This window comes from Oryctolagus cuniculus, chromosome 6 (genome assembly GCF_051225735.1).
Source record: "Oryctolagus cuniculus isolate XC-2025 breed Fujian yellow rabbit chromosome 6, ASM5122573v1, whole genome shotgun sequence".
Lineage (NCBI taxonomy): Eukaryota > Metazoa > Chordata > Mammalia > Lagomorpha > Leporidae > Oryctolagus > Oryctolagus cuniculus.
The window spans coordinates 133,077,513-133,090,853 of NC_142872.1; the positions used below are offsets into that span (position 1 = coordinate 133,077,513).

General features: G+C 35.8%; 1 protein-coding gene across 3 annotated transcripts in view; it reads right to left on the reverse strand.

The window, feature by feature from the left end:
* Window positions 1-333: 333 nt before the first annotated feature.
* The window catches only part of ANGPT1 (angiopoietin 1), a 253,157-nt gene continuing 240,149 nt past the window's right edge, over window positions 334-13,341 (reverse strand). For all 3 annotated transcript variants that reach the window (XM_008255828.5, XM_008255827.5, XM_089335584.1), the window contains exon 9: window positions 334-2,705. In XM_008255828.5, coding sequence (XP_008254050.1) covers window positions 2,545-2,705 — 161 coding nt within the window. In that variant the 3' untranslated portion in view covers window positions 334-2,544. The remainder of the gene's footprint in view (window positions 2,706-13,341) is intronic.

Below are 13,341 nucleotides of genomic sequence, written 5' to 3' on the forward strand. Positions count from 1 at the left end.
TGGACAAAGCTTTCTTATCCTCTCCCAGACTGAAAATTTTTGAAAGATTGAGATTTTTTTTCCATCTGCATTTTTTAATGATCACATTTAAACATGTTTAAAATCATATGAAGTTGCACAAATTTATTTTCAATTTTATTAAAATTAAATAATGCTGTGATGGATATGAAGAAATGTGCATAGAGACCACACTGACTTTATTGAAATAAAAATTTAAAGATAAAATTCTAATACCTAATTATCTTATCCTGAAATAAGCAAATGCAAAGGATATACATGCTAAATTTCCACAAACTCGTAGGCATTACAAAATGCACATAATGGAGTCATATAAAACATTTCATGTTGCTTTATTATAAATAATTGGAAACAATATTTCACTTTCAAATCCAGGTAAAACAGTAAATGCCTTGTTTTTCCCATACTTTATTTCATTTTTGTAATATGGATTAAGAAATAGTATTCTTTATGCAAAGACTGGTTAAAAAAAAGGTGTGGAACACAAAAGAACAAAACACTCATTTTCTTTTACTTAAAGCAATCATGAAGGTTTTAAAGGGAGAGGGTTAACAGCGCTATCAAGGAGCTTCTGTAGGACCTGCAAACATCACCTGTAAGGCAAAAAGGGTTGGAGACAGACACATAAATATAAAAACAACTTGACAGTAAACTTTAAGAGACATGTTCTTCAAAATATGAATAGCTGCATTCTCCCAAACGGAGGAAAGCCACTAAGGCATAACAGATCAAGTTACTAAGTCTGAAATTTTGGTATTGTTGCCTTGAAGAAAACTTTCCTTTTCTAAGAAAGGAGACCCAATACCCATTTCAATTTTCTCATTTCATAGTAACTCATATTTTGATTAAAAACTGTTAACTATTGTAATCTTGAACACTTAGAGGCAGAGAGCAATTCTTAATATTGTAGAAACTTTAAGTTGCCACAAAAATGTGCCCCAAAGTTCACTTAAAATAGATTATCCCATAGGAATATTTTCATTAAGAGATTTATAGCAGCTAGCAGTAAAATTTTCCTAGTTGGCTGACTATTATTTCCTTTTTTGTATATGTTCCCCTTAGATATAAAATTAAGCATTTTGCCAATTTTCTCCAATATTAATTTTAAAAAATTAGAAAGTGTCTAAGGAAAGAAAGTCTGAAGGAGAAAAATATGAAGAGTAACCTATTTCACCAAGTAAATGGATTTGTTGAACACTTGTGTGTTTATATGTATCAAATAAGGACAACATTGTATATTCCAGATTAAATACCTATGAGGTTTATCACGGATATAAACATGCTATGTACAATTTTATATATATATAGTTTAAAGTGTATCTTTTATAGAAACTAGAACTGGGTGAATCTGGTAACCATGTTTCCATTAATTAGCAAAAAATTAAATTAGCGTGAAATAACAGAATGAAAGATGGAAAAACTAAAAACATTTTTACAATAATGAAGTTACACATATGTATACCCATGCAAGAAGATACTGTAAAATGAACTCCAGTTTACTTGGTTTTACTTCAACATAATACATTCCAAATACTGCTTGTCTGTGTAATATCAAAAGAAATATTAGATGCATGTATATTATTTTAAGAACTTGGTGATACATTTCACATTCTTTAAATTTTACTCAGGCTATAAATACATTTGTAGATCAGTCAGTCAGTTTTTAAAAACAAATGAAAACTGTAGCATGGGGAAATAAATTGTTTACCTCTTATGTTCACACTTGATTATGACTACTTTTTTCTGAAAATGGTGTCAAAAAAAAAAAAACAATCACAGAGTGGAGTGTTTCTACATCACACCATTGTCTTCTCCATATACTACAATTCATTATGGCTTATAAATATGGAATTTACATTTGAAAATGGGTTAACCTACATCAACCATGAAATGTGACATTGGAATTGGATTTTTGAAACCCATTAACATTTAACTAAGTCAGAAAACAATGTGATTTTTTTTACTTTTATCAAAATTGTGCAACAGTAAAACTTATGTTAGTAGGTTTGCATAGCTATAACACCATTTCCCTTGTATAATACATTTTTTCCAGAGTCAAAGCAGACCTGTTTCTATTCTTCATGTATATTCTTTTTTTCATTCATTTTCCTTTCTTTTCTTCTCTCTCTCTCTCTCTCTCACTCTTTTTTTTTTTTTTTTTTTTTTTTGGCCTTATATGAAATAAACCATGTTTGCCATCTGGCTACCATAGTTCCAAATTAGGATCCAGTAGTAGTTTGAAGCACAGTGAGCTGAACAGTGTCTTCCCTTTGAAAGCATGACAGTGAATTGCATTCTCTTGAGTCAGGCCATACATACGTGGTGACCTCACACAGAGACTTCCGTGAACTCAAAAGGCTCCAAATCCACAGTGAAGAACCACGCTGACGTCTCGTACCCACCACCTGTTGCTGCAGGGGAGACAACATCGTTTGCTTCGGGGGTTTTCAAGCATTTTCTCCTCTGGTAGTGTCTCGGTCTCCAGATCGCTTCATTGCCTTTACAGTTGCTTCTACCCATGTGCTTTCAAAAGTCCAAAGGCCGAATCATCATGGTTGTGGAACGTAAGGAGTAACTGGGCCCTTTGAAGTAGTGCCACTTTATCCCATTCAGTTTGCCGTGGTTTTGTCCCGCCGTGTAGAACATTCCATTTAGATTGGACGGGCCACACGCGTCAAACCACCAACCTGAAAAATTAGTAAATAACGACAGAAGGAGAAGAAATGATTACAAGTGAATCAAACATTTGGAAATTAGTGCCATTAACGTGTGGGGAACTTGTTCAAACTTGTGTTTATTTGCAAATAGAAGGTACTCAGTAAATACATGAGATTGTTTCAGATTACACTCGATTTTGAATGTGTGTGAACAATCAAAGAGAGAGATGCTCTTATGAAAAGCAGTATTCAGTGTGACCCTTGGGATTCACTTCCCATTGTAATCATGGTTTAAGTCAGACGTGGATTTACAATAGGACAAATATAATGCAGATACTCAAAAGAGACATTCCACCTTAAGTCAGTTATTGGTAAGAATTTCAGAAGCTTAGACAACACATTTAAATAGATAAAAAAGAGATGTACTCTATCTGCTTTATAATTTTGTCAAAGGACTGGCTTAAGCTGCTTCTAAAACTAGCTGGATACTGTTCAATGACTATGCTATTCAAATTGAATTTGAATAAATATACCCTCTCTGCCATTTATAACAATATGAGAAGTATTCATCAATAGTGGCCATATAATGGAGCAGACATTTGATGTAGTGGTTAAGATGCCACTCTCTGATGCCCACTTCCCATATTGGAGTGCCTGGGTTGGAGTTCTGCCTCTGCTTCTGATTCAGCTTCCTGCTAATGCATACCCTGGAAGGCAATAGGTAATGGCTCAGGTATTTGGTTCCCTACCGTCCATATGGGAAACTCAAGTTGAGTTTTGGGTTCCTGTGTTTGGCCTGGCCCACCCACAGCTGTTGTGGGCATTGGGGAGTGAATTAGTAGATGGAGAAACTCTCCCTCTCTATTTCTCATTCTTCATGTTTTTCAAAGAAATAATACATAAGTTAACTTTTTAAATAGATGTCATATTGTTTCTATGTAGCAATATTTTGTCTATGTTCAAATTCTTTCTAAGCATAGTAAAAAGAAAAATAAACAACTCGATGAATAACATGGAAATCCTGTGCTTCCAAAGCTCTCTGCAAAGATAATTGAATAACTCAGTTTTATTTTTTAAATGAATTAAGTTCTTAGATTTTTAGATAGAGCATAGTGTTTTTCTCCCTCTTCTGAAGTAAAACTACTGAAATCTTTAGGGAAAGATTTATGCCAGAGACATTCTGGCATATTTTTATTTGGATACAGCTGACCTCTCTTTGATTACAAAGTTATACTTAAGGGACTAATAGCTAAAGAGAGAGAAAGCTATATAGCTGATGTTTAACTGAAACATGAGCATCATTTGCAGAAACTTTCAAGAACGTTAAAGGGAGAAAAGTCAGTTCTCATTTTTCAATTTTGGAAGATGAATTCGGCTGGGTTGTGTTTACAGAATCACACTAGAGGCATCAAGCTGCATTAATCAGCCGCTCATACTGAGTGGCAGTAAGGTATGTCTTGGTGAATTTTAAGACGTTGCATTCAATGCCATTTTTAAAAGCTGTATGCAAACAACAAAAATGTTAATGCAGTCAAAACACAGGGGACAAGAAGCTTCTTGTTTAGTAAGGAAGTATGAACTGTAAAATTCCACCTTTCTATTTCTCAATAGTAATTTCTTTATTATCAGTATACCTAGTAAAAATATGCTATATATTTTACAAAAGGCATTCTAACCTTAGGGAAATTGCCCAGAAGATTCTCTTGGAGGATTAAAATAAAACTCCAAAGCAAAATTCAACTTGATTGTTTCATTGTTTTAGTTTTTCTCCTCTTTTTCTGTGTCCTGCTTGAGCTATTTTTCTGTCACATTAGTGAACATTTTAAGGTCTTTCCAATTTCCCCCATGGTCTCTGAGGTAAATACACTTACTCTATTGTTGAGAGTAACAATGTGTAGGGTGATCTTTCAAGCTACATTCAGTTACTGATGCTGAAAATGTTTTTGTTTTTGTTTATTTGGTTTCCAGAAAGTCAAACAGTCTTGGAAGATTGAGGAAAGGCAAAAACAGCCTGGCAATAAAGGGCACAGGCTAAAGAAAATGGCCTTTGGGAGATCTTGGAGAGCTCCAGAAGAGTGTAAGAAATACTTAGGACCTGTGAGAGAATCTAATAGATTGATCTCGTGAATCTTTTCTGATGAGTACAATGGAACAATGTCTGTGCTGAGGAGACTGGCATTCTGGAGACACTGAAGCAGAGCTTACAGCTGGGTCACAGTCAGCTCCTGAAGCTGCAAGAACCTGAAGAGCGCATCATCCAATCTTTCGTGCATTACCCTAACAGCAATGGAAAGCCATGATTTGTACTGGCCTATCTCTCATACTTACACTACACCTAACAGATTTCTTAACAAATGGTTGGCAAGTGACTATCGGCTTACTGACTAATAACTGACTGGTTCTCCTTATGGAAGTCTCTGTTGTCTGAAGCTGTTTAGTTTACAGCTATATTTAATAGACACCCCAATATATAAACTTTGTGCTTACAGTATTGACTTTTTCTTTATTCATGCATTTTATTATTGTGATATTTTGCTACACAATCCTTGACAAGACAGATACAGAACTTACTTCTCTTGTGGTAAACAGACACACAGAAGCAAATAAATAAACAACTGCATATTGTGACCAAAAGTTTCATGAAGCAAAGAATTGGGCATCTATGAAGGAGAATAACTTTGCACAGCCATGAAGGGCAATATTAGACCAGAGCTGAAGAGGTGGGGCAGGAGCCCCATGAAAATGGGAAATGCTTCTAAGCAGAGCATGCACAAATTCTAGGAGGAAGAAAAGGAGCTTGGTGAGTTCAGGAACTAACAGAACATCAGAGTAGCTGGTGGACAAAATGAACAAGGGGAGACTTGTGGGTTAGGAAGGTGGAGAAATAGGCAGTATTGGGAGAAAGATGAACAATGTTTGTGGAAACATTTATAATTTAGCCAGACTATTTGTCCATCATCAGGTGAATAAGTAAAACATTCTCTTGGAAACCAATATTTAAGCCAGGGGAACCAGATCTGCCAGGTTAAATGTTTAGTCAAACATGAAGTAGAGCCCTCAATTCAATGGTCTGCCAAGGCCATCCTGACCATATGTGGCAGCATGATGAAGGGGAGAAAATCGAATCGAGGTTCAACTCAACAAATGTCAACCAATGGACAGGAATGGGGACAGAAGTGAGCAAAGCAAAATCCTTACCTTCAGAATGTGTGCACTTTCTTATGGGAGAGGGGCAAACAGTTAAAACTCAAACGAGTGGCATTAAACAAAGAAATGATGGCACTCTTGTGGAAATAAAGAGGTAGAAGGCCCCAACTGCCCACAAAGAGAACTGCAAAGTCAACTCCTTTACCACCTGAGTTGTATCTGGAAGGATAGATATGGGCTTGCCTGGCAGGAAGCTCCTCTAAACACGGCCTGTTCCTGGAAGAGCAGGAGACAGTGTCTACCAGCAGCTTGGCTGGCTGGAGTGGCAGGGAGTGAGGGGTTGGTGAATACAGGGCTTGATGAATAAACAGGAGGTAGAAGACAAAGCATTGATTGTACATTTTCTCGTGGGCCATGAAGAGTCAGGAGAACACCAGAACAGAGGTAAGAAAATCTAGATTTTTATGTTGACTTCACCAAAGAGCCAAGAGACCCTGAGCAATGAGAACAATAATATTTTTTATTTATTGAAGAGTTAATAAGTGTCAGTGGCTCTGTGGAGATGAAGATATTTATATGCATTCTCTCATTGTACACCCAATGGTCACATAAGTAAAGACATAAAAAAGACATTAATGCAAGGAGAGTTTAAGGGACCTTTCCAAGGCCTCATGCATAATATGTGGCTTTGATGTCTGATTAATCATCTTCGCAGCACAATTTTAAGGATCAAATAAGATAATGCACTGACCAATAACACCTGTCAAATCCCAACCAAATGCTTGGAGTAAGTTATCCAGGAAGTAGGGAAGTAAATTTAGGATAGGAATAAAAGAGTCTAGATCTTGTGGGGCACCATAAAGATTTATAATGATGATAAGGTCATCAGTGCCAATATATTTTCTTATTTGCTCAGTGGAGTTTATTAGAGAACAATGAGAATAATTTGGATTCAGATAAGTGCAGTTGTACAATGTTTACATTACAAAAACATCATATTTAAATATCTAATATGGATTTTGCTTCAATGTTCTGTTTAACTTCATGAAGCATCAAAAAATTTGAAATGCTCAGTTACCTCTTTATGTCAAAACCAATGGATCATGCACAATGTGACTTATAGGAGACCAATTGATGATAACAAAGATGATGAAATAAATGGTAGAAGGTGAAATAAAAGTTAATATTATCTTATAATAATTTCTTTTCCAACTTTAAGGTGGCAGAAGTAACATGACCTGTTTTCTCTGACACAGGCATTCAAACAAACTGAACAATAAACAAGGGATTTTTATTAGTGTCAAATATTTCAAATAACCTGCTCACATTTTACCTTTCTTTGAAGAAATTAGACACAATCACATCTTTTAAGCAAAAATTCTGGAAAGAAGTGATTTCAGGCTTATTAATATTAAGTAGGTAAAAGTGTAGCAGACCACCTGGTTACTCACATGTGCTTGTCAACATTTATAGGTAATCATATGCATTCATTGCTACTAAAAACACAGAAAAGCTTGCTTGAGATAAGGACATTTTGTGTGAATGTATGGAGGAGTACACCTGGCTTGCAGCTCCCTTTTTTGACGCTATAGCAAATAGGTCAATTATACATACTTTGCAATCCTGGGGAAATATTAACTTTGTACTCTGTGCTGTCTTTGCCTGGGAATGACAAATAAGAAATATGCTAAAGAAGCTAATTTAGGAGAGGCACTTGCAGCTTAGAAGAACTTGATGATGCAGGCAGAGCAGGAAAAAGCAGCTTCCCTCTGCTGTTGAGACAACTGATAAAATGTCTCAAATGTTTTGAGGTTGGCAACTGCTGAGACTTTCTTTGCCAAGCATTTTTCTTTATAACCTGTAACCTCATGTATATTTTAATAAGAAATCTGAGATGAATGTTTCTAATTCATTTACACTTAACTCATTAAAATTTGGTTTTGCAATAACTATCCCAGGCTTCCCAGGACTTTAAAATATATTTCAGTCTTTTATCTTTGAAGCAGAAAATTCACATTTTATCACTAGTAAATGAAACTTTGCCCAGAAAATGAGAATTTGATTCTAAACTTTGTACTCAGGAAGTTCAAATTTATTTGAAAGTCAGGAAACCTAACTCTCAAATTCTTCTGATCCTAAACAAAATTTCTCTCAACATGTCTTTCTTAAGGTAAAAAGTACAGCAAAATAAAGATATATCTGTTTCTATTGACTTCTTTCATGAAAGTTCAATGCGGGCATCCTGGAAAGAGTTGGTACAGAAAAAAACAGGTTTTTCTTTCTTCACGACCTGACGGTGAGACTGGACTAAATTACTAGTGGCATCGTTATCAGGGGTTTGTAATAAAGAAATCAGTTGGTGAGTTTATGTGTGCAAAGTTGGCTCTACTGTAGCTAGCCTGGAGGAACAGCTGTGTGGCTCTTGTGTGTGGGAGGTGAAGGACCTTGCTAGAGGCCTGCATTCCTTCTGTCATCTTGAACTCTATCCCCTTCAAGCCAAGGACTAGACTTTTTTTTTTCCTTTCTCTTCTTCTTGCTCCAAAGATGAAAAGTTGTTTATCCTGGCTAGTAACATTGAATTTTTCTAAAATGTGTAGGTATTCTCTTACTGTCTCTCCTCTCCTCTGGACCTCACTTCCCTTTTAACCATGCTTAATTATGAAAATATGCTGTGAAAAGTAAAGAGAGCTGTATCATTCTCTTTGGATGCCGTTTCTTTTAACGTAGGCAGTGGACAGAGTAGATAAGGCATTGGAGTCTGGAAGATGAGGACCTGTGTTTAAACTGTACTTCTGATACTAATCCTGTGACTTCTGGCAAGTTAATTTTCTGTACCTCAGTTCTTGCCAAAGGAATTATTGTGGTCCCCATTTCAAAGGGTTTTTGGAAGCTTCATTTATATCAATTTTTGAGAATTTAGAACAATGTAAAAAATTCTGTTAGATAAGAACTCAATAAGAATTTGCTATATTATTAGTTACACAATACAACCAAAATAATTAGTTATTTCTTATTTCCTGCCAATTCTTAACTTTTGACTGTAGCATTGTACTATAGATGTATGTAATTCTGATGCCTCTTTTTCTAAACTTTATTAAAAAGATATTTTCTCATATTCTTCTTTTTCTAAGAAATGAAACATTCTCTAGAAAACAGGATCCTAAACTTTGTACTTGAGAAGTTCAATTTTATTTGAAAATCAACTCAGATTGTTGTTTAGTTGTTCTTACAGGTTATTTCCAATTCTTGTGTTCCATATTTGTACATACAAATGCCTATTTTAAAATCTAAATTCATGGGGTTGGCATGGTGGTACAGTGAGTTGCACACTACTTGTGATGCCTACATGTCATATGGGCATCAGTTCAAGCCCAGGCTGCTCCGCTTACAATCCAGCTCCCTGCTAATGCATCTGCAAAAGCAGCAGAACATGGCAAAAGCAACTGGGCCTCTGTGACCACATGGGAGACCAAGATGAAGCTCCTGGCTCCTGGTTTCACCCTAGCCCAGACCTGGCCATCGGAACCATTTGGGGAGTGTACCAGCAGATGGAAGATCTCTCTCTCTCTCTCTTTCTTTGTGTTGGCTATACCTAGCAAATAAATATATCATTTTTAAAAATAAATTCATATAACAGTGGCAGTCATATTCACATTAATTTATTTTTATATTTTTTCACCAAGATCATTTGTGATATTATTACAATGGCCTGTCATTGTTACTGATAACATATTCATTCAACTAACCAATATTTACCAAGCACATAGTATGTGCTGTACACTGTGGCAAGCATTAGAGACACAGTGGTGAACAGCATAAACTGCTTGTATTCAAGAAATGCACACTCTGTGGAATAGGCTTACATATTATATACTAAATATATAAACTGGGTTAAAATACAAGTAATACAAAATCAAATTCTTCAGGTAACCTTCAATTAGCCCTGTGAATCTCAACATTTTTACCTTAAAAACCTAGGGATTGCCGGTTACATGGCAATGCTCAGCACGCTCTACCTGGGCTGATAGAAATATAAGGTGATTAGGTTTCACACAGATCTTGTCCCTAAATTTCATTCACCAGCTGAAAAAGTGCTAGTTTCTTTCCTTCCATTCTGCCTCCTTCCTTTCTTTCTTTCTGATTTTATAGAAGGCAAAGCAAGCATTTATCAGTTCTCCACTGTTAGCATCTGGTAAGTTGTAGGGTAAACTAAGAAATTTATGTCTATGGCTTTATCCTCCATTTAGGACTGCACCAAGAAATATCCTTTGTTAACTTTAGAAAATCTTGTCTGTCAGCTGACATGGTTTATGTGTGGGAAAAGAGATCAGAGTTTCTACCGCAACAGATTCCTTCTGCAGAAGGTTAGGTCACATTTTTATATAACTTTTACATTATGTGCTAAATGCGGCAGTTGCATTGAATGAAAAGTAAAGTAAGAGAAGGAATGCAAAACAGCCATGTTTGTTTGTTTTTTGTTGTTGGCAACCTTTAGTAATTATAGTTTACAACAGTCTTAGACATAATTCCTTCGGTAAGTATTTAATACTTACATAATACAAATTTAATATTTACAGTTTAATAATTATAGCATAAACAAACTTTTAGAAATGCTTATTTTCAAGAATCCTCACCTACTACCAAAGATCATGTTTTAATTGAACATAATTTCACTTTGAATGTGACCATCTAGTAATAAAATTTTTCAGTTTCCTAATTATGAAGTCATAGGGGTTTTGCATATTTATTTTATATATGATAAATATATACAAACAAAAACATGCACTTCAATTACATCTTCATTTCTTAAGTTAAACAGAACATAAAACTGTTAACTTTTTAATGAAACCAATCTCTTTTCTGGGCTCAAGAATATACAAAAGGAACTCTCCAGGGAGACCAAGAAAATATTTCCTACAATCAGTTCTTACATGTATCCTTCCACTGCACACACATACAGACTTGTCATATAGCTTTTTAAAGTGGAAAATAGAAGGCGATAACTTACAGATCTTCCTAAGGCCATTGGCAATCACCCAGCAAAGATTTTTGTGGTTTACAAATCGTTGCAGACAAGACACCTCTATTCAATGGTTAATTAAAAGTCATTTACATCAAAAATACATGAGACAATTTTGATCCTGAATTACATGTTCTAGTCCAATTAGAGATGTGTATTGAAACATAAAATACAATATTTAAATAGGCTGAGAGAATGTCCAGCTTTCTGAGAAGCTAGGAATAAATGCATTTCTAGAAAGTATATACAACATCATAACTCTAGTACTGCAACTGTATGCATGCAACTGTATGATGCTTTCTCAGCCTATGATGCATTTTTTCTATTCAGTAATGATGAGTAATATGAATTATCACCTATGCCCTGAAAAACAATTTGCTTGATTTCTTCTAGTATCTGCCACATTCAGAGGCTATTTTTCTTAGACCCATAGCTACAGTAACATGTATAAACTCTTTTGAATAAATGATTTCTGGTCTCTTCCTGATGGTATCCATAACCAAAAGTCCTCCAGAACTCATTTCAGCTTGTGACACTTGACAAGAATATCTTGACCAGATATTCTTCCTGATATCTCCAGCCCCTTCTTCTAATAATTCTGGCACATGCTCTGTTTTGTCCACAGAACTTATTATAGTATAAAACTGTTTTATTTATTTTTTATTTTTTGTATCTCTCTCTATAGATATGAGCTTATTCTATTTCACTCATCTCTTTTAACTGTAGAATCCCTTAATAGATACGCCCTAAAAATAGGATAAATTGATAGAAGGAAGTTAATGAATTTGTATGTAAGGAAAGAAGGAAAAAAGATCAAAATGTTCTACCGTGTGTCTAGCTATAATACCTTCTGCTTTCAATTAAGCCTATCTCCTGTGGTTCAGTCTTGAACAGATAAGGATAACAAGGAAACCACACTCTCCAACTCAAATACCTCCATGTACTGAAAGAAAATTATCTAAGACAGTTAGCAGACAATAAATCTTATTGTACCCTTAATTCCTTTTAGAAGAAACAAAGGAAAATATATAAACAAGATAGAAGAAATCTTTGATAATGATGAACAGGAAGACTTATTAGTTCCAAAGAGAATGAAGTCTCTCACTGTTGAAGAGACTCTAAACAGGCAACATGCTCAGATCCAAATTAAAAGGAAAAAAAAAAAGGAAGGAAGGAAGGAAGGAAAAATCATTAGACAAAGAAAACAGTTCTAAGGAAAAATCTGACAGTGAATAAATAGTGGTGTTGGGGACAGCTAAGTCAGACCTAAGTTCCAGGCAATACTCCAGTTACTTGGACTGTCACTGACATCCATCCTTATGTTCTCCAGTTCTTAGCTATCTAAATCCCACATTTCAGCTCTGTGAGTGAATGACTTTGCAAGACCTGGATTCTTTTAAAAGGATATTTGATAGGGGGATGGCGTTTATTACAAAAACACATTTACTTAGACTGTTTCAACCCAAGCAATAAGTGGAAATTTGCTCTCCCAAACATATGTGTTTATTGGTGAGTAAGAAGCAGGTCCAAGAATGATTATGGATGAAAGAACATGACAAAGTTCAATCACCTGGGGCAAAAAAAAAATCATAAATCTGAGCAATGAAGTTTTTTGAACAACTAAGAGGTGCAGTCTCCTCTTTGTTTCATTCCATATTTTCATTATTATGACAGGAATAGGAACATATTGGAACGCTCTTCTAAAGACATATTTGAAAGATTTTGCTGTTGGTCTTTCATGTACTGTATTTATTTGGTATGAAAAATTATCTGTAAAAATAAACATGGAAGAAATTAAGTGTATTTAAACATTAAAATGGTCAGGAAACTAGAAAATCAAAATTATTTTGTCTTTGTATAAAGCTACTGACAATTTCACGTATGGGCTTAGGGGAGTAATGAAATGAAAAATTTTCTTTCAGAAAAAAATACTCAAGTCATAACCTATGAATATCATTTTTTTTTTTGACAGGCAGAGTGGACAGTGAGAGAGAGAGACAGAGAGAAAGGTCTTCCTTTGCCATTGGTTCACCCTCCAATGGCCGCCGCGGCCAGCGCACTGTGGCCGGCGCACCGCGCTGATCCGATGGCAGGAGCCAGGAGCCAGGTGCTTTTCCTGGTCTGCCATGGGGTGCAGGGCCCAAGCACTTGGGCCATCCTCCACTGCCCTCCCTGGCCACAGCAGAGAGCTGGCCTGGAAGAGGGGCAACCGGGACAGAATCCGGCACCCCGACCGGGACTAGAACCTGGTGTGCCGGCGCCGCTAGGCGGAGGATTAGCCTAGTGAGCCGTGGCGCTGGCCTGAATTATCATTTTTTAAAAGGAACCTGGACTTGTCAAAACTGTTGGAGTAGGCAGGAGAGTATCATACAATTACATAAAAGAGAGTTTTATATGTTTGATGAGGCTGAATGTGGTATGTTCAATGTTGAAGGATATGGTGGAGACAGAATCACAAGTTATCTTGGACAATAATGAGGCTGGTGTCACACTGAAGTG